The sequence below is a fragment of the Balaenoptera acutorostrata genome, chromosome 8, assembly GCF_949987535.1.
Source record: "Balaenoptera acutorostrata chromosome 8, mBalAcu1.1, whole genome shotgun sequence".
Lineage (NCBI taxonomy): Eukaryota > Metazoa > Chordata > Mammalia > Artiodactyla > Balaenopteridae > Balaenoptera > Balaenoptera acutorostrata.
In genome coordinates, this window is record NC_080071.1 from 51,000,543 (window position 1) to 51,027,318 (window position 26,776).

General features: G+C 39.3%; 1 protein-coding gene and 1 long non-coding RNA gene across 10 annotated transcripts in view; one reads left to right on the plus strand and one right to left on the minus strand.

The window, feature by feature from the left end:
- MYO1B (myosin IB) overlaps nt 1-7,286 on the plus strand; it is a 183,336-nt gene extending 176,050 nt beyond the window's left edge. For all 4 annotated transcript variants that reach the window (XM_007171453.2, XM_057551137.1, XM_057551138.1 and 1 more), the window contains 2 exons: nt 804-931; nt 5,885-7,286. In XM_007171453.2, the coding sequence (XP_007171515.2) occupies nt 804-931; nt 5,885-6,008 (252 nt within the window). In that variant the 3' untranslated portion in view covers nt 6,009-7,286. The remainder of the gene's footprint in view (nt 1-803; nt 932-5,884) is intronic.
- Nucleotides 7,287-12,897: 5,611 nt separating this feature from the next.
- Nucleotides 12,898-26,776, minus strand: part of LOC103011793 (uncharacterized) — a 220,440-nt gene continuing 206,561 nt past the window's right edge. For 3 of the 6 annotated variants that reach the window (XR_009008996.1, XR_009008995.1, XR_009008994.1), the window contains exon 5: nt 22,653-23,522. This is a non-coding gene — a long non-coding RNA (uncharacterized LOC103011793). Of the gene's footprint in view, nt 13,160-20,587; nt 21,590-22,652; nt 23,523-25,330; nt 25,443-26,776 lie in introns of those variants that run through there. The other 3 variants (XR_450112.2, XR_450110.2, XR_009008997.1) reach the window with 3 other exon arrangements.

Sequence of the window (26,776 nt, forward strand, 5' to 3'; positions counted from 1 at the left end):
AATAGTCACTGAATAAACAGATGTCAGCAAATATTAATCATATATAGGTACATATACCTAGCTAATAGATAGTAATCTATCTAGCTGATTCTAAACGTAAGAAAATCCCATAAGCTTAGTTCAGCCTGTTTTCCCTACTATGGATTTTAGCCTAAAGGAGCATATTAAATCAGTGATTCCGAGCCTCAATTATATATTAAAATATGCTGGTCCCCAGGCCATTTCCCCAGTCCAACCGAATCAGAGTTTCTTGGAATGGGGCAGAAGCATCCTGTATTTTGAAAGCTCCCCAGGTGAGTGCCTTGTGCAGCTAAGGTTGAAAGCCACTGCCTGAGGGTATTTGTTGGAAGTCTTTTTGTTGTTGTTGTCGTTCTTATCTTTTTAACCAAATCATGGAGGAGCTTTTAGAACAGCCCTTTCAGAATGAGTTATGGGTTAGGTCAGTGCTTCTCGAACCTGAGTGAGCCAACAGATCACCCAGGGGTCTTCCTGTGGAATCATCTGCAGTGGGCCTGCGGTCAGGCCCGAGCGTCTGCTTTTCTAACAAGCTCCCAGGTGATGCGGATGGTACTTCTGGTCCGTCGACCAACTTGGGGCGGCAAGGGGTGAGGTAACCTTACTAAAGTGCTCAGAGCAACTCAGAAGAAATAACTGCTTTTGTCATTATTGTTTGTTTGGGAGGATGGACTTCAGGAGCTGACGTTTTAGAGAGACTGTAAACGTGTTTTCAGCCAAACCTGTAAACATGTACCTCCCGAGCTGTCTTTAGTTATGATAGCCTGACTCTTGGTTTGTCCTTTCAGGGCTCGGAAGCAGCCAGTAAAGGAGACTTCCTCTTCAGCAGTGATCACCTGATTGAAATGGCCACCAAGCTCTATCGGACGACTCTCAGCCAAACCAGACAGAAGCTCAATATCGAAATCTCCGACGAGTATGCTCATGAATTGTTTGAACATGCCTTTTCACTTTTAACTTTCTTGTTTTCGTTGCGCGATCTGGGCTCATTCATTTTTACAGCTACTGCTTATTAAGTACCGAGTATGTGTCTGGCATGTGCTCTAGATGATGGAGGGGCAGCGAGTGACCCTGACCAAGTCCCCATTTTCATGTACGTGACATCCTAGTGGAGGAGACAAGTATGCACAGATGAAATAATGCATAGGTGGTGTGACTTTGGTTAGTGTCAAGTGCTTGTGGAGAAAAAAAGGCAGGTTAAAGGTCAGACGGTGTTAATTTTGGTATGGAGATCAGGGAGGCCTCTTTGATGCTGTGACATTTGAATCGAAACTAGAATCTAGGGAGATGCCTTCCGGGGGAGGCAGCAGGTACAAAGGCCCTGAAGCAGGAGTGGATGTGGTGGCAGAGTGAAATGGGGGGGAAAGACCCTGGAGCAAGAGGCAGAGGGACCCGGCTGTGTACAGCCTGGTAGCTGAGGTCAGGAATTGAGATTTTGCTGCTGATGAAAGGTCACTGTGGGTTATGGGCAAGAATGTGGCGTGATCCGATTTATGATTTTTGAAGAGCTCTCTGGCTGCAGCGTGGGGAATGACTGTTAGGGAGGCAAGAGTGAAAGCAGAGAAAATAGTTGGGAGCTTCTGTGAGCTGTCGAGGGGAAGGACGACGAGGCTTAGGCTAGGGTGTGAGTAGGAGGTAGTGAGAAGTAGTCAGGTTCTGAGTGGGATTGGAAGGAAAACGAGAACTTATTAACAGACTGGGTGTTAGGTTTTGGGCCTGAGCCTGCATGGTACCATTTACTGCGGTAGCTGACACTGAAGAAAGAGGGGCTTGGGAGTGGCTGAGGTGTGGGGAGTCAAGAGTGCCAGTTTAGGATGTGTTAGGTACTTGAGATACCTTTTCTTACATATAAGCTAGAGTTATAGAGTAAGTGTTCCATGTTGACAGCAGTTCACTAGTGTCAAGATGGCTATGAATTTGAAATTTGCTTTTTTTGCTTCACATTAGGGCTCTGATTATAGAGACATGTGATTTGTATGCAGATTGGAGCATCCCTCCATTTATTAAATCTGTCAGTATGAGATCATTGACATGAATTTTAGTTACTATGTGGATTGACACTTACTTGATTACTTTTTAATAGATTGTTTACTATCTGTTTATCTACTTCCTTGCACGCAGAGTAAAAATTTGCATCAGCATATCGCTCAGGAAATGATTTTATTTACTAATGAAGATTTTGCCAGCCTATTGTATCTCAGATCTTTATAAAAGTCTCTCTAAAATAAATTCATACCCATTCCTGTCCCCTTGTAAGCCAAACCAACTCTCCTTGATGTGTTAGGATTGACAGAACCTTAGGTTTATTGTCTGGTCTAAGAATGGTGTTTAGATGGGGGCGCGGGGGTGTGGGGATATTGGCCTTTATGTATACTCTATATTGGAAAATGCAATTTACACAAAATAACTTTCCTTATGATTGAGTCCTTTCTCATAAAACAAAGAAATTGGGAAAAAAGATAAGGGCTTGTTGGGTTCCAGTCAATTAAGGTTTTAACCTGTGAGGGCTGTTAGATCTTTAAGCTCTCTTTAGTTGAAATTTTTCATAACTCAGGAAGCTACACTTCTGTTCTGGTGAGACTGGTCATTCCCACTCATCGTGGAAAGATTCTGTGTGTTCAGATGGAGAAGCTCCTTGATATATGGGTGAAGCAGCCTCGCATTTGGTCCGCTACATTAATAAGGCCATCTTTGCAGAGAAAATCACGCCAACATCCAGGCCACAAAGGATTGCTGCTTTTAAGCACTTCCCGAATTGGCATTCTGAGAACACTGCCTTTGCAGGATGTTAGTAGTGATGTGCTGTGAAGAAATGTCCAGTCCTTCTTCACTACAGCACCTCCCAGAGCCCCTGCAGTCTTGTTGCACATTGTGACTGTCCTGAGGGGCTCCGGGGGGTACCATGTGCTGTATCATCCACAGAACCCCTCCAGTGGCTCACAATTTCTGTTTGAGGCACATGATCTCGGAACACTGATGGGGATAGTTTGCTTCAGGGCGGCAGGGACCCTGCTTGTCACAGGAGAGGGGTCTGATGTTCTGGCTGTGTAGGCTTTCGATAAACATGCTTGACTGGGCAAAGATTCTGTGTGGCCACGTGAAGAAAACAAACATTTAGTAGCATTATAAACCAGTCCAGAACACCTTTCCTTCCCCTATTCCTAATTATTGGTTGGTCTCATAAAAATAAAATAGCTGATGGAAGCTTGCCTAGCACCGTGGTCCCTTCCTGGGCAGTGCAGGAAGCCACGTGGCAGAGCAAGGGTCCCATGTAGCCTCTGATTCATAACCTCTGGGAGCTCTTAAGCAGGGATTATACTCCTTTTTGGAGAGCATTTTACACAAAATTTTACAGAGTCATGGGGAGGGGTGCCCATGACGTATTTTTGCAGACTATACGGACCAGTGTTGTAAAGAGCATACAGTTCGGTGACCAGGACCTTCCTCATTAGATCCTTTTCAGAAGTAGAAGTAGTTATTCTAACAAACCCAGTCTCCACAATCCCTATATGTCAGTTTACAGGAGGAAAGTCAAAGGCCTGTTACTTCCTTAGAGCAGTTTTAACCTGCACATGTAGAAGTGAGAATTGAATTCAGTGAGAGACTCAACTGCCTTATAATCCCCAGTCCTTAAACTCCCAAACTATTCAATCTGTAAATAGATTGCATTTTAAGGATAACCTTAAATAAGATCTATAGTATTTCTAAAAATGTATCTATAGTAATAGAAACTAAAGTGAATTTTTCTATTCAGTATTTTAAATATACATGTGTATATGCATACATGTATACACGCATACATGTAATACACACATACACATATATTATTTAAGTTATACAGTTGTTTTTCTGAATATTTTAAATCCAAACAACTAATCTATGTTCCTTTTACTGTGAAGTTCTGACTGTTATTGGTGCTGTGAAATCATGCATCTGACATGATTATTTGCTGTAGGATGATTCTCTGATTCTCTCTCCTTACTGTGGGCCAGGCTTCAGTTTTCTCTTCTATGAAATAGAGATAAATAATGGTACTTACCTCATAGGATTGTTTTAAAGTTGAGTTAATATGTGTAACTTACTAAGAACAGTGTGGGCCGTAGTAAATACTCAGTAAAGTTTAGTTACTGTTATTTCTAGAGTGAATCGCAGTCATGAATTGCGAACACAGAGACAGCCAGTGTATGCTAAAGTTATTGGGAAAAGAGCTCCCCGTACATTTATTACTACAAGTGGTCTTTAAAAATTTAAATGTAAAAATATTTGATTATTTATGTTAAACTTGGAAGATTTTGTTTTTCCTTTGAGGCACATAGATATACGTATACATGCTGGAGAGAGATCTCAGGCGAATTTGGAACTAGAGCTCCTTTTTTAGTGCTTTCAAGTTGAAAAGAAACAGCTCATTTGAAAGCTCGGAAGTACCACCGATGAGTACAAACTTATGTGTCACGTTTCACTCCAGTAGCTAATGTTTGCAAAATGTGGCCTCTTTAGACCTTAAAACAGAGACTAATGTGTACAGAGCAGAGCTGTTGTCGTGGGTGCCAGTGAGCATGTGACCCATCACATGGTTTTTAGAGTGACTCACTTGGTTGTTTGCCAGTAACTCAGAAAACAGTTCCCTGAGAAACATAGCCGAAAGCATGGTAACATTACACTGATTCTGATGGTGGAGAGAAAAGAGCACAGGCCTTGAGCTGAGAGGGGCTGGGTTCTGGTCCAGCCATGCTGCCCTCACGCCTCCTTGGTGATGCCATCCTGGAGGGCAGAGACCTCAATTTATACATCTGGATGTCTGTCCCTCACAGCACCCAGCCCAGGGGGAAGGCAGTCCTATGTCTGTTGTAGGAAGGAGTGACAAATAATCTTGTGGGCAGGCACTTGACTGCTGATGACCCATGAAAGGAAAGCTTTGAACTAGAATATGGTTTCCCACAGTGTACCACATATACCACCGGTAGCATAAGAGGTGGCTTTAGGTGTACACTGATAAGATTTTTATGTATGTGTGGATATTAAAAATATAACTGGCAGACCAGACTCATGATTTCATCATTTTTATTCAGTAGGTCACAGCTGTTTTGAAACATTTATTTAGTGTGTAGATATGAAAAAAGATGTGTAGGATGTATGTAAATATCCAACATTTGGAAACCATAGTCTGGAGTGTCTCTAGACCCCTTTTCTTTTCTTTTTTTAAATTTATTTATTTATTTTTGGCTGCATTGGGTCTTCGCTGCTGTGCGCGGGCTTTCTCTAGTTGTGGAGAGCGGGGTCTACTCTTCGTTGCGGTGCGTGGGCTTCTCATTGCGGTGGCTTCTCTTGTTGTGGAGCACGGGCTCTAGAGTGCAGGCTCAGTAGTGGTGGCGCACGGGCTTAGTTGCTCTGCGGCGTGTGGGATCTTCCCGGACCAGGGCTCGAACCCATGTCCCCTGCATTGGCAGGTGGATTCCCAACCACTGCGCCACCAGGGAAGCCCTAGGCCCCTTTTCTGAAATTCTGTATTGCATTTTCTCAATTTGTTGATAATTTAATATTTTTGCTATACAGAAATGGAGAAAAATGGAAAATAGCGCATTCATCTTTCCATCTGAAACATGGAAATAATTATTCATAGCCCTTCTTACGGTATAGGAATATGATGAGCTAATGAGCTTGAGTTTACTTAGGGCTAAATTATGGCCACTGGAAGCAAAATGCAATGTAATACCTGATGGTGTGATCCTGTGGCTAGAAGGGCTGATGGAAAGAAAGGGGAATACTTGTCAAGGTAAATATCGCATTAAAAAACAAAAGCTGGTGTTAGTGTAATCATCAGCTGTTTTGTGTGTACTTTTCTTCAGTTTGTCTTATTCTTTCCTCCTAGGTTCCTGGTGCAGTTCAGACAAGACAAAGTATGTGTGAAGTTTATTCAGGGCAACCAGAAAAATGGGAGTGTCCCAACATGCAAGCGAAAAAACAACCGTCTCCTTGAAGTCGCTGTCCCTTAACTGGCGCCTCCCCTCTGCTTCCATGGACTCGTTTCTTTGTAATAGTGCAATTCGGTTTTGTTTTGTTTGGGGTTCATTGTATGTTCGGGAATTGCCAAAGGTTAACACTGTTAGAGTCCCTTGGCAAAATAAACATATTTGACTAATCAATTTTTACTATTGGAATAGTTTTAACCCTTAAAGTACACATTCTGTCCTGGGACAGGATTGTAGAAACTAACAGTATCTATGCCATGTCGTGCGTGTTCCTTGTTTAGTCATCATTGCTAGATCTTTGTGCCCTAAAGCAACATATTACTCATAAATCATTAATACATCTTAAGTGTAGGAAACGGTCTTAACAGATAGTGCATCCGTTCATCAACTATTTATTGAATGCCTACTCTGTGCTAGGCACTGTACTAGGTGATACGAAAACTTATTAGGAACCTTTTTGTTTTGTTTTAAGGCCATTGCATTCTGGCTGGTTTGTGCTGGCTTTACCAGGGCTAAGAGAGTTTGAAAATGTTGAGACCAAAACAGTAACTGTTGATGATGGACAGCATTTGTTAGGAACCCTGTAGTATGATCTTTAACAATATATACTTCAAGAAGGGCTGGTCCTAGGAAGTAGATATATTGATATATGACTCGGTAAAATTGCCTCCACATGTGGTTTCTATTTGAAAAGAGAAAACTGAAATTTGAACAGGACTTTTAAAGTGTTCAGATCTCTTGTAATTGCTTTTAACGGTAGAAAAGAGTCATTCTTATTTTAGAAAAAGTGACAGAAGCAGTCCAGTAAGGTTATATTTTCCTGTTTCTGGTAAACATCATATATGATCCTAGATATGCTAATATCTGCAGAGTGTTGTTTTCACCCAAATTACAGTGAAAGGCCGAAAGCCTTTCAGATGGTGGCAAGCATTCTATATGATGTGCAATAAACATCCGAGATCTTTTTTGAAAGTTTTATTTATAATATACATTTTGTATGAGAGAGATGATTAGTACAGGGTACATATTTTAGTCAAGGATCAAAATGGTGTGTGTTAATTTGCAGGATTTCCGCCCCCCCCCAAATTTACAATAAGGATTCATTTTGGAAACTACATTTTAAACTTCGGAATCAAATCGTTTCTCATTTGGGAGGATAATGTATATACATTGGTATGTTAAATAATAAAACTGTTCTAATTTGGTGCCATTTCGTGGATCACAACTGTATTTTTGTATTTCAAGCTATTTTCTTATGTGTATGTCAATGTATTGTCGCACAGAAAGGCTTTACAATCCAAACATTATGTGTTCTCTGTGTAATTGAATTTCACTTACCTTTTATAAACCAGAAACATTCATTGAAAGTATTTTCTGGGGATTTTCTTTTAACTTTTGTACTTTAAAAAGTTGTTCCCATAAATTCTCAGAAGCCTTTGTGTTTATTGGCTCAGGTAGAGGATATAATTACTTTCTTTCAGTCTTTTCCAACATGTATATAAAGTGGTAGATTGATGATTACTAAAATAGGTGAGTAGAAATTTGGAATTGAGAGATGTTTTATTAAAATGTTTTAAAAAAATATGTAATACATTCACATTGTTCAACATACAAATAAGTGTAAAAAGGTATATAATACAAATTCTCCATCCCATCAGTCACCCATCTGCCCAGTTCCTGTGCCTCCCTGCAAAGTTAACCATTGTTTTTAATTGGTTTTACTTTATGCATATGCTTACAAGAAGAAATAAAAATAGAGATTCTTATCTTCCTCCTGCTTTAGTAGACAAAAGCTATTATAGATATTGTTCTTTACTTTGCCTTTTTCGCTCTTCATTCTTTGTACCGTATAGTCTTCCGTTGTATGGGTGCACTATAATGTATTTATCCAGTCCCCTACTGATCATCATTGGGTTGTTTCCTGAATGGAAGCTCACGGGGCACGGCATTGTTGGCCAGACCTGCCTGTGCTGCCCACCCGCCCCCATGCCTGACTAGAGGTTACTGATAAGCTGTAATGTTGCCTACTACAGCGGGTGAGCACCCAGTACTTCTGTATCTTTGAATTTCTGTCACTGTCCTGCAATGGAGAATTAAAGTATTAGTGGCACTCCAGATTTCCTATGTACCTTAGTGACACAGCCCTAACTTGTTCCCAACCACCACTTAGTTGCCCAGCCCCTGGAGTGGCTTGTAGATGTTGTGCTTGAAAAAAGTAACCAGGCAGTGAGGACCAAACATCAGACCATGGTAGTCGCCAAGTTCGCAGTGCTGTTGATGCAGTTGCCCTTGACTTTGACACCCATCTACCACAAGGCAAGAAATGAACATGGGAAAGTTACTGTCTTAAAGACTGGTTGCAGTTTTGTATTTCACACTCTTGGAATAATAACTTGCACCCCGTACTTAGATGTAAGACCTTCAGCTGTAGTTTGAGTACCTTTGCTCATACCCCAGGGGTTACAGGTATGTCTGTAATGGCAAAGCACCAGGGCCAAGGGTTCTGAGAATCAGGGACATCCTTAGTATTGAAGATTTGGCTGAAATCTAAGAGAATAAACAGTTTTATTATCATGTCATTTCAATAATATGCTGAGTGAGAACTCTCAAGTTCATGTAATTGAGTGTAATTATGATAATTACAGCATGGTTTAAAATTCTTTGAGGCTAAGTATAATAGACAACAGCTTTTTTGTTTGTTTGTTTGTTTTTTATACGCTATTTTTCGTGTACTAGGTAAGGTAATTTAGGCCCTAAGATATTCAAATAAGAAGCACTTTTTAAAATGGTGTATGTTGCTGGTAAATTCCGTAATGGTCTATTATATTAGGCTTTTGCCAAAAGGCATTGTAGTAAGAGCCTTTGTTTTTAAGCTGGGCATTGTTTTTCCATTAATACTGCAGTGCTCAAATTCACAAAAAAGTGCAGTGGAACAAAGGGCAGTAGTTCTGCTTTTCTTTCCTCCTGGTAAGAAAAGCGGCTGTGAGTTTTCTTTGTCCGTTTGAAGATTTAATGTTAGGAGCTGAGGTGGTCTTTCTTTGGATATCATTTTAACAATTCCCATTCTGTGCGCTTTCATTCTCAGGGTTTGCTTAGCTAAACCCTAGGAAGCTGCGGTCTTGACCAGCTGGCACTTGCTTTCTGGTCTCATCAGCTTCTATTCCAATAGCCACTCAGTAGAAAATTAATTGTTTTTCAGTTGTTTTCTTCCAAATCTTGGAATCATTTGCTTCGTTCTCTTTGGTTTGAAGATCATTTTCAAAATCTGGAGTTAATCACAGTACAGCGTAAACCACAATCTCTTCCTCATTAACTTTTTTTTGCTGGCATGGTGGCCAGATCCCTCTCCTCAGTTACATAAAATTCAACAAAAATCTAAGCTTGTAAGGAAAATAGTCTCAGCTTCTCAGCGTTTAAGGAGGAAACTGGGAACAGAATTTAATTCCATGTTCACCAAAAGGCCTGGCAGTACTGAGAGAAATATCAATAGATCAGCCAGCTTACCTTATCATTTCACTTAGTTTTTTAATGTTTTTTTTTAATCCAGTTTTGAGACATAATTGACATTTAGTTTTAGATATACAACATAATGATCGGCTATGTGTGTATTATTGTGAAATGATTATCACAGTAAGTTTAATTAACATCCATCACCTCTCATAGGTAATTTTTGTGATGAGGACTTTTAAGAGTACTCTCTTAGGTCATTTCACTTATACTCATCCCAACATTCTTTTTTCTTTTTTCTTTTCCTTTCTTTCTCTCACCAATTAATGGATCTGGCACATTCTCTTTTAAAATATTTTTGTTTAACGACATACACATCAGAAATGTACACAAACCAGAAATGGACCTATCAAAGAATGTTTACATCCATGTAACTAGCATCGAAAAAAGAAGCACCCCAAAGATAGCACCCAGGAGCCCCCTTCTCCATCCCAGACATAATTCCTTATAAAAGTAACTTTTCTCTTGTTTTCTAGTACTATATATTAATTTTGCCCATTTTTTTTTTACTTCCTATAAATAGAATCATCCAGTATATACTCCTCCTTCTGGCCTCTTTCATTCAAACTACTTCAAATTTTAGATTTTGATCTGTTGCGGGACTAGCGATATCATACTCTCGTGACAGTGGGCAGTGACTGCAGCCGCAGCTCCCGGTCAGCTCCGTGATCACGAGGGGAAACAGCTGATACACTTACCACCATTCTGTACCCATATAACCTTCTGTTTTTCACTTGCAGTATAGTATTCAATAAATCACATGAGATATTCAACATTTATTATAAAACAGGCTTTGTGTTAGGTAATGTTGCCCAACGGTAGGCTAATGTAAGTGTTCTGAGCATGTTTAAGGTAGTCCAAGCTACGCTATGATGTTCCATAGATTAGGTGTATTAAATGCATTTTCTATTTACGATATGTTCAACTTACAATGGGTTTATCAGGAGCGTAACCCCATCGTAAGTTAAGGAAGATCTGTAATTGTGAAATTCATTCATATTATTGCATGTAGCTAAAGTTCGTTCTCCTGGCTGTGTAATACTTCATCATGTGGGTAGATGGCACTTTTGTAATCGACGTTGCTGTTGATGGGCATTTGGCTGCTGCAAACATTCTTGTGCACGTCATTTGGTGAATATCTGTACACATTTCTGCTGGATATACACCTAGGGATAGAGCTGCTGGGTCATAGGGTAAGATATGTTCAGCTTTAGTAGATTCCATCAAACTGACTTCCAAAGAATCTGTACCACTTTACACTCGCCCCAGCAGTGTATGGGGTCGCAGTTGCCACACCTGGTATTGTCAGTTGTTTTCATTTTGATCCTTCTGATGGCTCTTTAATTTGCATTTTCCTGGTGACTAATGAGCTCAAGTACCTTTTCAGTATTGTCCATTTGCTTATCATCTCTTGTGAAGTGCCTATTCAAGTATTTTGCCATTTTTTCTGTTGGGGTCGTCTGTCTTTTTTATTTGCACGTGTGTTTTGGACATGAGACCTTTATTGGATGTGTGTGTGGTCAGCATCTTCTCACAGTCTGGTTTCCTTTCTACTCTCTTACCAGTGTCTTTTGATGAATAGACATTCCATTTTAGTGTAGTCCAGTTTGCCGATTCTTTTCCTTATGGTTGGTACTTTTTAGTTTGCAGTTTACAAAATATTTGTTTACCCAAGGTTATGAATAGATTTGCCTGTGATTTCTTCTAGAAGCTTTATTGTTTTGCCTTTCACATTGAGCTCTTTAGTTTACTGGAATTTTTGTTTGTTTTTGTTTTTGAATGGTGTGAGGTAGGGAGTCAAGATTCATTTTTTTTCCATATGGATACCCAGTGGACCCGGCACCTTTCATTGAAAAGGTCATCCTTGCCCCACTGCACTGTTTATTCTCTGTTCTATTACATTGATTATGTATCTTCGTGTCAATAGTAAACTGTGTCAGTTATTATAGCTTTGTGACATGTTGGCATAGTCACTTAGAAGGGAAATTCATAACTCTTAGAAGTCCTACGTTCTTGTGATAGGAGGGGGAAAAGCATTAAAACTAATAAATACACATTTTCAGGTATTTTGAGTAGTGATGGAGTTCTAAAAATTTGGACTTCTAAAATTAGCCCTTCACTAGCCACAGGGATTGGGCATGGGAGTTCCTAATGGGATCATATGGGGAAAATATTCAAGGTTTCCTTGAAGTAAATTAACAACTTCTAATTTTTTGTGATATTTTGGTTTTCCATTAACTCATTGGTTCCTATCCACATTACTAATCATCCCCATTTACAATTTTCCATAAAGTTTTCATAAAATTATCATGTAAGTGCATGTGAGTATTTTCTTTTGTTTCTAGGTGTTTCCCTCTTCGATTAAGTTCTTTGATGGTAGATAATGAGAGACCTCTGAGGGTTTTTCTAGTTCTTTAACAATCTTCTACAATATTTTTTCAGTCTTTTACAACAGCTTACATTGTGCAGTGATAATGGTTTGTAGATGAGTCCAGGTGGTGCTGCAGGCGGAGTCCACATCTTTGGCTTCTCTGGTACTCCCACACTTTTTTTAATTAGAAAGAAATGATTTTTCTAAATCATTTCCTAGTAATCACCCAGTCCATTCTCTTGTGTGCAGTTCTGAGATAGTTAAATTCAGAATTGCCTTCTCTAAAATGATCACTGCAAACTCAGCTTTCCTGAGGTCGAGATTTTAATTGACAGAGTGGAGCAGGAAAGGCATATGGATCCTTTTTTTTTTTTTTTTTCTCCACGAGGGGCAAATTGTAGGCAAACAAAAACATGTTTAATATTGATTTTATATGCAACAATAATAATTTCCCAGAAAGGTACGCATATCTGTAAGTCGAATAAGGAAGAAGTTTGTATGGGTCTCAGCTCATACACAGAAGGGAGAGGGATGGAGTTGTTGAGGCACTGCATAGAAGAAAATAAAACTTTCTTCCATTTAGAAACCTGAAAATAGTCCTTCAGCTACAAGGTCATCTTCATTGTTTATTCAGTAATATAATGTATATGGTAATATTGCCATTCTGTTGTCTCTTAGAGTATATTCTATTTTCTAAAACGGGATAGTGTTATATTTAAGCAGAGTAATCATAATGACTCGTTCTCCTTGTTATAGCCCCTAAAAATGACCTGAAATGAATTTCCTAAAGTTTGAAAACCTCTTTTAAAATAAAGCTCACGGAAGATAGAACTGTATCCATTAGATAGGATTCAGCACCATTTTATTCAGTTGAAACTACCGAATACTTTTTGATGGGGGAAAATCAGTAAGTTTCTATTCAGATGTCCCAGCTGGCATTTTTGAGATTCAAGTTCAAAAAGGGCTTGACAAGTTTAATGCTGCCCAGGCATACCATTTACTCAGGAGGGGAGACAACTTATTTCTATCATTGTTTTGTAGGATTTGGGTGACTATAAACAAAAATAAAAAGAAAGATGTTCATAGATGTCTTTTTGTTGGAAAACATGGTCACTTTACTATAGCTTTGAATATAAATGGGGAAAAAGTTCTTGTGTCTGGGTATTATGGACTCACTCGGCACAAATTAAGGTAGAGATTCAGGAAATGTCAGTAGTTGGAACCTAGTCTTTCTGATCATCTCGGAGGCTGTTTGGTAACAGCTGTCTTTACTTCCTTGCACAAGCTGGACTTGGATCTGAAAAAAAAAAAATGGGATCTGGTAACATTAAAGGAAAAGCAGTTGGGAGCTGTCACTGAAACATTATAAAAAGGGAAGGAAATCCACCCCCCAATTTGTTCCTTCCACTAGAAAAGAAACCCCACAGATGAAGATGCCATGTGGTGTCTTGAACTGCCCACACCGGACACACACAGTTTGTTTGAAACAATTTATTTCACAAGTGTGGTTTGATATGTACAGATACAGACACACCATTCATATCCCTGTCTAAGGATGCCATTTCTGATGGGCACTTGTGGCTAATTAGGAAAATTGGTACAGGTCTGCTCTACTCATCCTGGATTGCTTAGAAGTCATCGTTAGTCACATGGTTGCCACTTACCTCCCAAGCAAACCCATCTTTGAATACTTTGGGGCAACCACTTCAGGATTTCATTATACCATTGACCCTTGAACAACATGGGTTTGAACTTCGCAGGTCCACTTACACGTAGATTTTTTTTTCAACAGCAAATACTGTAGTACTACACAATCCACAGTTGCTTGAATCCCTGGGTGCTGAACCACAGGTACAGAGGAACCACGTATATGGAGAGCCAACTATAAATTATACATGGATTTTCGACTGTGCGGAGAATTGGTTCCCCTAACCCGCGCATTGTTCAAGGGTCAATTATATTTTCTGCTGAGACATGGTACATTCTAGTAATGGGAACTGCTTTATGTTGAGTGTAAACATTTAAATTCTTCCAGTTTTGACGTTGAGTCCTATGCTAATAAAATGTCTTGAAACCAAAATCGGATCCCTGAATGGGCCATTTTGCTTTATCTTAGACTTCACCTCAACAAGTCTTGCCAAATGTGTATCACTAGACAAAAATGCCAGCTGATTGCTTGGTAGAAACCTGACACTGCTGTTCAAATGAAGGTACATTGAGAGTGTCTCACAGGTTGCCACCTTGATTTAGAATGTGGATGCTGAGGATTAAAGTGTTAGTGAAGGAAAAGCACTTTCAACTCTTACCTGAAAAGAGAATCTTTCCTTTACACATTGGAGTTTCAAGAATAGCCATGAAACAATATTGAGAACGTCTGTCATCTAGTTGGGTGGATCCCAATGTTTTCTAGTACGAAGACCGCTTCTTAATTTATTCATGACTGCCTGCACGATGGTGGTCATGCTTTTAGCATCTTCTGATTGGGTCGGTACATAATTTTTCTAAGTTGATTACTTAAGTAAATTTGCATTTGCTTAATCATAGAACATCTCAGCACATTTGCAAAAAGGAACTACATACGTTTGCAGTCATCAGTACAATCAACAGACAGAACTTCATGTGGAATCATGGACCCCTTGCAAATACTCCATAGTTTGAGAATTGCCAATCTGTATCTTCCAATTCCTTTACATCACAGATAAGAAAAATCAGGGCCCAGAGAGATTCAGTGATTGGTCCAAGTTTTTATGGTCTCTGGCAGAACTAGATTGCAATTCATGTCTCCTGGTTTTTCTACTCCCCACCACAGGACTCCCTTAGTTGGATTAGAAAAGGATGATCAAACTCCTGAATTTTCATTTATGAATTTATAGTGCTGGGTATTAATGGGAGATGCCACAATATAAAAAACATGCAGAAAAGATGGAACCCCAATGTGGAAGCCCAAACTGGCAGTGCCCAGCACATGGTAATTGTTCAATAGATAGAGCAGATGGAAGCACAACTTCTCCATTTCTAACCCTCTGTCCCTCCACCTCCCCCTGCCCGAGTGTTCCAGTTCCCTTAAACATGAAGATTTCACTTGTCCTTGTTCATTCAATTTATACAATTGAATGTTCAAACCTGCTTTTCTCAAAGATATTTATTTATAATAATTCAACTCCCACCTCTATCCACTCTCCCCACCAGCAATAATTTTGTATCATAACTTTGTGAGACCATCCCACTGGCAGGAAGTGGCACAAGCAAATGGATTGTTCTAAATTCCCAGGCAAATATTTCAGAAAGAAATTTTCTCTCTTGCGATCCTGGAAAGTAACATTTATATGAATAATTAAATAAGTCTTCCCCTGGTCTTCATTCATTCTTTCTGGTATTATAGAAGCTATCGCTAAGCGAATTAAGATGGTGTATATTCCAAAAACAAATCTTATCTTTAAGTATCAACTATCCTGCAGCAGGAACACCCATTTCAGAAATATATTTGCATCTTCCCTACGTCCATGAAATTGTTACTTGAATCCTACTGGACTTAGCTTTTTGTAGAAGAGCTGATAGAGCTGTCCAGGGAAGAGTGCTTCGTGCCAGGCAGAGTCAGATGTTAACTCAGATGATCCTTTCCTGGGTTCAGGGCTCTTTCAGACAAGTCAATAGTAGACTCTTCTGATTTCCCCAAAGGAAAGAGGAGAGAACAGATACCCTCAGCTGTCTGAGAAGACATAGAGCAGTTAGGTATTTTATCTCTTAGGGGAAATTGTTACTTTAAGTTTATTTGATAGTGACCATGTGTAAAGTAACAATATTAAGTCTGTATGAGACTCTGCACTTCATTTTTTTTTTTTTTTTTTTTTTTTTAGAACAATGTGGCTGCTTGCAACACACCATTTATTTAATAGGAAGGATCAGGGAAACAGATTGAGTTCCATGAGGCTGCAGTAAGCCAATGCCTGCAACCTCAGATAAACAAAGTAATGATGGGTGTTCGTACAGATTTGCACTGCTTAGACTCTGGGGGCCCTGACATCTTTTAGGAAGAGCCTTTTAGAGCAGATTGGAAGCTCCTTCTACAGTTGGTCAGCTCCATTTGTTTGTTTTGTTTTGTTTTTGTTTTGTTTTTGGTGGCGTTGGGTCTTTGTTGCTGCGCGCGGGCTTTCTCTAGTTGCAGCAGGTAGGGGCTACTCTTTGTTGCGGTGCAGTGGCTGCTCTTGTTGCGGAGCATGGGCTCTAGGCATGCCGGCTTCAGTAGTTGTGGCACATGGGCTCAGTAGTTGTGGCGCATGAGTTCTAGAGTGCAGGCTCAGTAGTTGTGGTGCACAGCCTTAGTTGCTCCATGGCATGTGGGATCTTCCCGGACCAGGGATCAAACCCGTGTTCCCTGCATTGGCAGGCGGATTCTTAACCACTGCGCCACCAGGGAAGTCCCGCTCCATTAGTTCTTAATCCTGGTTTACAAACACACACAGCCCAGGGCTTCTGTAGCACACACTGGGCTCATGTTTATTTTTTTAAGGACAAACCTTCACTAATGCTCACTTCGCCCTGTTATTTTCCTTGCTTATCTCAATCTCTCTAATCCCTCCATCTCGAAACCTTCTCAGGACAAGTGCAAAGCAGGAGCCCAGATTATTGGCATTGGAGTGTGGCCCTGAAGATATCTGGGGAGGATTGCTCACAAGTTTCTCTTAACAAATTAGTAACTCAAAATCAATGCTTTTGATAAATTGATATTAAATTGATGAAGATTAAAATGGCCCACAGTAAATTGTGTTCCAGATGAAGATATGATTAGAGAACACCTGTTATAAAGCCTGTGACTGTGATCTCCACCTTGGTTGTCCTCTGAAGCAGATCTGGAGAAGTCTACTCTCTTCAAAGTGACAGCAACATCAGGTCCTCACTTAAAAAGTAGAGGTTTGACACCCTCCTTTTCTTCACCTGCATGTGGTACTTATCCCGGCCCTAGGAGCCCTGCACGAAGGGTAGTCAGCAGCCCTCCAAAGACACAGCCCCAGAGCTACACACACTGCTTCAATGTGGCAGCCTGGCACTTCTCCACTTCTGAGGAGCTGATATGTTGGAAGCCACTTCCAGTCAGAGAAAAATCAAAAACAAGTTATCAGAAAGAAATGTAAAAAGTAAAATGATGAGAGACAGAATTTACAAAAATGCTAAACTTTTCAGAATATGCCTAAGAAAGACATATTTGTATTATTCCACTGGGGATAGATTTTGTTGTTCATGGGTATATTCTGTATAGCACATGTTTCTTTTAAAAAAAAAAAAAGTAAGCTATTACTTTTTCTGTTGCCTCTCTTATTTTCTAGGCCCCCAAATAGAATAATTCTGTTACTGAAGAAAATTAGAATAATATGATCAGGTATGTTACAAACAAAAATGGCTACAGTTTTGAAAGTATTTTTTCAACTACTGAAGTACGGAGTAATAGTGTGGTGGTTTCAGCATCTTAAGCATGTCCTTCAGCACTTGGTGTGAGTGGCAGCTAATAGAGCAGAGACAGCCTGGCAGACTGCCGCCTGAGCACCAAGTGGCTCTTGAATCTACACAGCTGGCGCTTTGGACCGTAAAGAGAAATAATTACATCTGCATAGTTTAATTTATGCTTCATTTAAGTTTTGTAGGGAATAGCTTACTACTTTTCCCCTTGAAAACCTTGGGGCTTATATGCTAAGAAGCTAACATATAGACTCTTCCTCCTTCTATTTCTGTCACTTATTCAACATGGGGAGCCTTATTTGCATTTAAATTTTAGATATGGGGCCTCTCTTGACCTAACAGTCATAAGATTTCCATGTGCTTGTGACTGACAGATGGATATTTAAAATAATCAAACATATGTTATTCTTTGAAACCATATGATTCTCTTGTGGCTAAATTTTTCTCCAAAACAGAAGGTGTTCAGAATCCTCCGCTCTGAAGGTGGTGTGTGTGTGCGCGCATGTGCATATGGGTAGACATCAAAAAAAACATAAATAAATAAAAAGGAAAAATACCTCATTATGCACTTGCTTCTTTGAGCTTTAACCTCATCTTGCAAATAGGCAGATTTCCTTATCTGTGATGCATCTCATCAGGAAGTACTGGAGATATTTTTGTAACTATTTTGCAACATAATCCTGCCTCTTTCTGCCTCCCTTGAAAACAATGTGTCCTGTCCCTCAAAGACCATAACGCTTGGGTTAAAATTTTGAAAAAGCAAAATAACAAAATAGAATTCCGTGCTCTGTATCTACCATGCCCCACCATGCAAAGTCCCAGATGCCAGACCCCTAAACACCACTGTTAACTCCTTCCCTACTGGAAAAATGTTGCTTCCCTTCACGCCATCAGGAAGATGCACCATCTCTCTCTGCAGGGTGGACTAGTGTGTTGGCTCGAGGCCATTCTGACAGACTGATGGGGAAAAAGGGTGAGAGAGATAGGAGGACCGATGATGACGCCATGGAGACGGGGATGTGGCCGAGCAGTCTGAACAGAGCAGCGGGCAAGGCACAGCCACCAGGGCTAAGAATGGAGGTTTGGGCCGGATGATAAGTGGGAGGAAACATGGCTGTGTGCAGAGGCAGTTCGAGTTAGATGCCTTACCGACTAATAAAGTGTCTATTATACCCTTACACTTCTCCTGCCACTTAGTCTGCCAGAGCTCAGTTATAAAGATAATCTCATTAAATCAAGTTATTTGTCTAAATCAACTTATTTGTCTAAATCATAAAAATTAACTTTTCAGAAAGACAACATAGGAACTTTCTAAGGACGAAACATCTTGTGTATTTTTGAATGACGCGGCATTTTAGCTCCCTCATCTCCCCACGACTCCACTCCCATTGACCTGCTCTGGACAGTATCGCCTCTTGCCCGCGGAGGACATCGCCTCCCTACACTTCCTTCCTTCTAGCCCACCTTCCCCTAGGGGAGCTGTGCTTCATCTCTGTCCTTCTGTTCTCTCAGCTTGGTTCACTGCATCTCTGGAAAGTTTATTCTTTTCTGCTTACACACACTCTTTATAATCTCCTTCCTTCTTGCCCTTTAGCCTCTCAGTTTTCTCAGGAGAATTATATTTCTTCTTCATCTTCGTGGCATTTTTGAGCCAAAAAAATGTGTGCTAATCATGGCAAAGTAACACTTCCTTTAGAGCACTTGGCTAACTTTGAATGTTTACATTCATTAGTGAGATTCTTTTGTGAATTTCTCTCTCCCCTGCAGGAGAATAACTCCATGAAGGTGGTGACTTTGGTTTTTCTCACTTCTTTTATTATATTCCCAGCTTCTATATAGTGGCAGGCACAAGGCAGACATTCAACAAATATTTGCTGAATTATTGAATGAATGAATGTAGTATTTATTGAGCACCTACTATATATCAGATACTACCCTAGGTACTGGGATATAATGACAAAAAAAATTGACAAGTTCCTAGACTCCTGGAGCTTATGTTCAATTAATAAATGCAACAAATTATCCTCATTTAAATAAAAGAAAAAGCAACTGAAAGTAGACATCATAAAAAAACCAGTATGATCAAGCTCTAAAATCCTTGAAAGTAAACATAAGATTCTATCTCCTTATCTTTTTCTAGTTAAAACTTTTCCTTAAGTGCTGCTTTCCAGTGAAAATATTTTTTATTTTACCTCGTTATTTTTCTCTCTTAATGACTAATATTATATAGTATTATTTTCAACTCTATGTCATTGCAAACATAATGTTCCAGCCACATTATAATATGAATAAGCTTTGGATATGAGCATAGGATCCCAACTATCTTTTAGAACAACTTTTAAAGAAAAGATATTCATGTGTCTAACAATGAACTTAATTAACTTTTGGAATACAGCCTACCTGTGTGGTTAGAGGGGATTTCAGCATGGGCAAAACCCAATGAAATGTTGGAGGAAGCATTACAGTGTTAATAACCTGGCTTTTTAAAAATAGTTGTAAATATTTTATCTACTCATTGCTCCAACATCATCATTATTAAGAGGAAGAACTTGATCATGGCCCTGCAATGTAGGTGTTAGTCCTGGTTCTCCTTCCCCAGTTGTGGTCTATCTATACGTCACTCAAACTTTTCTTCTTCCAAAGGGAAAAATCAAACAAAAGAGGCTGTCCCAACGTTGATGTGGAAGACCGTTCACCAACTAGATAAGGTGGTAAACCTTTTCCACAAGTTGCATGAATTCTCTTTAGACATTAAAATTAAAAGGTATCCTCCCAATGAAAATACTATATTGATTTTGTAGAATTTCTTTTATTTTCCTGCATTATTGCTTCCCTTTCATTCATTTACTCATGCATCCATTAAATACTCACAAAGATGAATATTATGACGACTATGTAATGACATAAAAAGTGTATAATACTCCCTGTAAAAGTCTGGGAATAAAAATTGTGCCCTATGTACAAAATATATACATATGCTACATGTAACATTGTCATTGCAGTTAAAAGACTGAATTTAAAAGTTATTGTAGCAGTGACTTTAATTTGAGTCTAACTCAAGTTGAATCTTTTGCTATCTTCTCTGTCATTTATTTCATACAATTATGACTGTGGCAAAAAGGAACAAGCATACTAATATTTAATGTTAATAACATTAAAAAAGGAATGGCATATATTCATTCAAATATATTTCATCTTACAGTAAAATTTTTGTTCATATCAAGGCTGCTTAAATATTTTCAACTACTTTGATAATAACCTTCTTAAAAATGAAATCTGTTTCCTGCTGAGGCAAATGCTTTCTTGTGAGTCTTGTTATCATTGCTGAGAACAACTAAGTGTGTATTTTCTCATATGAATCATGGAGTAGTGAGAGGTGTAGTGTGTCTACCTATTGCACAGGGGTGAACTGAAGTGTCAAACAAGCATTTACTTGTAAATACGTGCTATCCCGAAGACTCTACCTCTCCTATGAACTAGAATTTTCTACGTGTGCCCTCATTTAAAGAAAAACTGGTATAGAGATCTGTACTTGGAAACCATAATTTGGGGATAGTTTTGCTTCACCAAAGATTTTTTTCTTTTAGGAAAGCACTCACCATGGAACTTATTTAGATAGCCAACATCAGTGAGTTTTTAATAGTGTCTAACTTCAAAAAGACTGATATTGTTTAAAGGGGAGGTAAGACTCCTGGGTTCCCTTTACGTAATTCTCCGCATCCCACTAGATCACCCTCTTTTGGCTTCAGCGCCCCTAACTGAATGAGCACATTTTCTTTTTTCATTTTTCCAGTCATGAGCCTTTTCTTCATTACCTGAGGGTGTAGTCTCCTAAGAATGTGCACCTCCTGCTTAAAGCATTCTGCTCAGGGCAGGTATGATGAACTCCTCAGCTAAGAGGTGCTGGTTGGATTTTTTTTCTAGATCAAAGCTTTCATCTTGATTCATTAGGGAAAATGACACATAAATCACTGAGTCAGTGATATCCCTGGAGTGCAGCATTTGTCTCCATCAGAAAGGGTCTGCAGTCTTCAGTGAGGGGAAGCGAAGGACTTGCTTAAGGCTGGCTCTTGAGAAGATGGTTTTCACCCTATCTCATGTCCAGTGTGGGAAGTAGGACAAAGGATTTTAGGAGAGTAAGAATCAAAGGCAGACCAGCTCTCGCCTGATATGGACGGTACTCGAGCAGGACAGATGTTCCAAGTCACATGTGGAGAAGTATTTGTGGTTGGATCCTGTTTGAAACTGATTGTTGATACTCTCATGAGACAGCCTGTGACAAATTGTATAATAAAAATGTTAAAAATAGCATATTTATTCCCTGGAAAAGCTGAGTTCCCACAATTCAGTGAGCTGGGAAAATTGCTAAACTTTTTGGACACAAAGTGCTGATTCTCTGTTCTTATAACCCTTTCATTACACATAGGATTTTTTCATTATAATTTTTGTTTCTCTGAACTGTTTCAGCTAGCCTTTTTAAAAAATAATAAAACAAATAAGTCAACTTACATAGTTGAATAAAAATTTTAAATCCAAGTAAAATGTACATGCAATATTGATAAATTACAAAATGACAGTAAATTTTTCAGAAAATTCTATGCATATACCAGCCCTGCCCATTAGAAATATAGTGTGAGCCACAAATGCAGTTCACATATGTAATTTAAAAATTTCTAGTAGTCACATTAAAAAAGTAAAAAGAATCAAATAAAATTAATTTTAATGATATATTTAGTATATTTTATTTGACCCCATATATCCAAATATCTTATTGTTTCAACATGCAATCAATGTAAAAAAGTTATTGAGGTATTTTATATCTTTTTATTGAATTAAATTTTCAAAATTCAATGTATATTTTATACTTACCACACAGCTCAATTCAAACCACCCACATTTCAAATGCTCAGTTACCACATGTAGCTAGTGGCTACCACATTAAAGGTCACAGGTCTATACCATAACAAACTTTTTTTTTTTTAATTTATTTATTTATTTTTGGCTGTGTTGGGTCTTCATTTCTGTGCGAGGGCTTTCTCCAGTTGCGGCGAGCGGGGGCCACTCTTCATCGCAGTGTGCAGGCCTCTCACTATCACGGCCTCTCTTGTTGCGGAGCACAGGCTCCAGATGCGCAGGCTCAGTAATTGTGGCTCACGGGCTTAGTTGCTCCGTGGCATGTGGGATCTTCCCAGACCAGGGCTCGAACCCGTGTCCCCTGCATTGACAGGCAGATTCTCAACCGCTGCGCCACCAGGGAAGCCCCATAACAAACATTTGAATAGAAGTTTGAAAAAAATAATTATCTAAAAATATGTAGATATTTACCAGTGTTTCCTAGGGCCTTTCATGTACAATGGATGCATAGATCTTGGTTGAGAATGTAGGAGATGAAGAATACATGAAGACAGAGTAGGGAAATACTTTGTGTGGTATGACTGAGGTGAACTAGAATGAGAAATGTTTGGACTATCTAAGTAGTTTCATATTGGGTTTGCCAAAAAGTTTGTCTGGGTTTTCGTAATGTCTTATGGGAAAACACGAACGAACTTTTTGGCCAACCCATAGATTTCAAATAGCACTATGTATCAGAAATGCTTTTGGCTGCAAGTAACACAAACTGAATTACAGTGACTGTGATGGTTAATTTTATGTGTCAACTTGGCTGGGCCATAGTACTCGGACATTTGGTCAAATATTATTCTGGATGTTTCTGTGAGGGTGTTTTTGGATGAGGTTAACATTTAAACAGGTGGACTTTGAGTAAAGCAGATTGCCCTTCATAATGTGGGTGGGCTTCATCCAATCAATTGAAGGCTTTAATAGAACAAAGACTGACCTCCCCCAAGCATCTGTCAGCAAATGGCCTTTGGACTTGAACTGCAGCATCAACTTTTCCTTGGGTCTTCAGTCGCTGGCCCACCCTGCAGTTTTGGACTTGCCAACCCTATAAATCATGTGAACCAATTCCTTAAAATAAGTCTCTTTCTATATATAGACATATCTTATTAGTTCTGTTTCTCTGTATAGTAAATTAAACCAAGAAGGGTTTATTTTGTCACAGAAGAATATATCTGGAGGCAAATAGGTGCTGACTTTGGTTCAGCAGCCTGTTGATGTCATGGCAATGTCTCTGATTTTCTTGACTTTTCCCTCATGCTTACTGCCACATTTTTGCAAAATGGATGCTGCATCTCCAGACACCACATCTGCATTCAAGGTAGGGAGGGAGGGAAGAGGGAAGGAAGGAAGGCAGGCAGGAAGGAAGGAAGGAAGGAAGGAAGGATGGGAGGGAGGGAGGGAAGGAGGGAGGGAAGGAAGGACGGGAGGGAGGGAGGGAAGGAAGGAAGGAAGGAAGGAAGAAAGGGAGGAAGGGGAAGGGAGGGAGGAAGGAAGAAAGGAAAGAAAAAAAAGAAAAGAAAGAAAAAACTGGGATGATGTTAAAAAAACAAAACTTTCAGAATCCTCCCCTGTAATCTTCTATTGTATCACAAAGTCACTACTAGCACAAAGGTGGCAGGAAAATCAAGTGCTTTGTTTTTCCAGCCTCTATAGTAGAAAATAGCAAGAGAGGAAGAGATTGAAATTTACTATTGGATCAACCAATCCACAGTGTCAAAGACTAAGTGGAAATTGGTACAATCCTTTGGAAGGGAGTATATAAATATATACACTATAAGCCATAACAATTCCAAGCATTCTATAACTGAAGCATTAAGATATTCCTTTTATCATTATCTATAATTTTGGATTATACACCCATTGTTTTGGCTGCCCAGCCTCTAATACCTTTTCCATTTAGAAGGGAATACAAGAATAGCAGTGAGGCAGAACCCACCACAGAAGTTAAAAGCAGCAGATATTTTTCCTCCCTGGGTCATGGGACCTTCACACTGACTCAGACACTTGTGGAATTTTGGGTCTTTGGGGAGTGATGCAGGGCTCAAGGTCCATTAGAGATTATTTGAATCTGCTGCTCTACAGTCTAGGGTGCCAGGCCAAACACCAGAGGCGGCCATGCTTGGTGAGGAGGCTGATAGTACTGACCTCACAGTTTTCTTAGGCAGAGAGGGTGAGATGATGCTTAGCAGAGCACCTGGCATATAGTCAGCCCTCCATGCACATTTCCTCTGTGTATTATGTGATATCACAGATATCTTTCTTCCTTGCAGCAGAGCAGTAGCACCTCCATTCTCTTAAAATAACCCGCCCTCCCTGTCTTCACTGGTCCTGCTAGAGTGTTGTTGCCTTCCCTGCCTCCAGCCTCCAAACTTCAGGCTATATCAGAATCATGTTTTCTTATTTGCAGTCCTGATCAGCTGGCTCCTGGCTTTTTTTTTTTTTCTTTCTTTCTTTCTTTCAAGTGACGCATCATCGTCATCTACTGAATAAAGTCCAAATCTCATAGCCTAGAAGCAGGACATCTCTGGAATGCCCAAATGGGAGAGACTCGGGGGCAGCAATATGATGAAGGAGATTGAAAAATTATCTTATTTTTTTACTTAGATTGATTTTTTTTTAAATATTTATTTATTTTATTATTTTATGGCTGTGTTGGGTCTTAGTTGCGGCACGCAGGATCTTTCCTTGCGGCGTGCAGGCTTCTCTCTAGTTGTGGCACGTGGGCTCCAGAGCATGTGGGCTCTGTAGTTGCAGCATGCAGGCTCCAGAGTGCGTGGGCTCTGTAGTTGCGGCACGCGGGCTTAGTTGCCCCACGGCATGTGGGATCTTAGTTCCCCAACCAGGGATCGAACCGGCATCCCCTGCATTGCAAGGCGGATTCTTAACCATTGGACCACCAGGGAAGTCCCCAGATTCTTTTTATACATCAATAAAATGAGCAAAGTTTTTTTAAAAGCCAACTTCAAGGCACTCCCAATGGCCATATCTGGGACAATTTGAGCAACAAAATGAATAATGATAGTAATGGATTATAACCTATAAAATAGGAATATATGAGTCCTTGTCCATCAATGGATGAATGGATAAATGGAATACTACTTACCCATAAAAAAGAATGAAATCCTGCCATTCATGATAAAATGGATGGACCTTGAGGGTATTATGTTAAGTGGAATAAGTCAGATGGAGAAAGACAAATACCATACGATTTCACTCATATGTGGAATCTAAAAATAAAACCAAAAAATGAGCAAACAAAATAAATTCATAGCTACAGAGAACAGATTAGTGATTATCAGAGGGGAAGGGAGTAGGAGGGTGGGTGAAATGGGTAAAGGGGTTCAATTGTATGGTGTTGGATGGTAACTATAGTTGTGGTGGTGATCACTCTGTAGCATATACATATGTTGAACTATAATGCTGTACACCTGAAACTTACATAATAAAAAAAGAATACGAGTCCACACTGATATAAATAATTGAATGAAGAAATAAATGGAGCAAAAGGGAAAGCTCTTTCTTAAAATAGAAGTATAAGTAATCAATGAAGAAGGAAATGTTGACAAAAATTACAGTAATAATTGCTTCAGGCAAAAATCATCAATGAGTGCCAAAATCAGTAGGTGAAAGTATGATGAGAGACACTATAGTTGTACGACCTTACATGACACATATTATTATAAAGGGAAAAAATATTAAATTTAGAGTGGAGACTTCTGGCAGAACCACCTTAATGAAGTGATCAAAAATTAACTTTACCAGTAATGGACCAAATCGTGCCCCCCTGGTATGATGCTATAAGAAGGACACGTTGCTCTGTGGTACCCTTGCTAAAAATACATAACCTACATTAGTTGGTTCTTAGCTAGAATTGATTCCCTCTCACACTTAGGGGACTTTAAAAATGTCTGGAGACATTTTTGATTGTCAAGAGTGCTACTGGCATGGAGTGGGTCAAGGCTGAGGGTGCTGTTAAACATACAATAAAAGCAATGAAGAGGAGAGCCTCCGACAACAAAGAATTATCAGGCCCAAAGTGTCCATGGTGCCAAAATTGAGAAACACTGACCTAAGTTTAATTGTGAGGAAACATCAGATAAGCCCGCATTGGGGGACAGTCTACAGAATAACTGACCGATACTCTTCAAAAATATGAAAGATAAGGAGAGATGGAAGAACTGTTCAAAGTTAAAGGAGACTAAAGAGATAGACATCTAAGGTCAATGTGTAATGACTGAATTGTGAATGAGAAAAAAGACATTGGTGAAACAACTGAAGAAATTTAAGTAAGGTCTGTGGATAGATAATAGAGTTATATTGGTGTTAATTTCCTGATTTTGATCCTCATGCTTTGGATATGTAAGATGTTAACATTTAGGGAAACTAGGTGAACAGTAGACAGGAATTCTTTGTACTATTTTTACATCTTTTTATTGACAGTCTAAAATTTCAAAATGAAAATTTTTTTAAACAAAAAAGGCTTAAAAATAAAAGAAAAAGGAAATGGAGACAGACATAAAAGGATTTGAGAGAGCACAATAAACACTGAAGACAGGCAAAG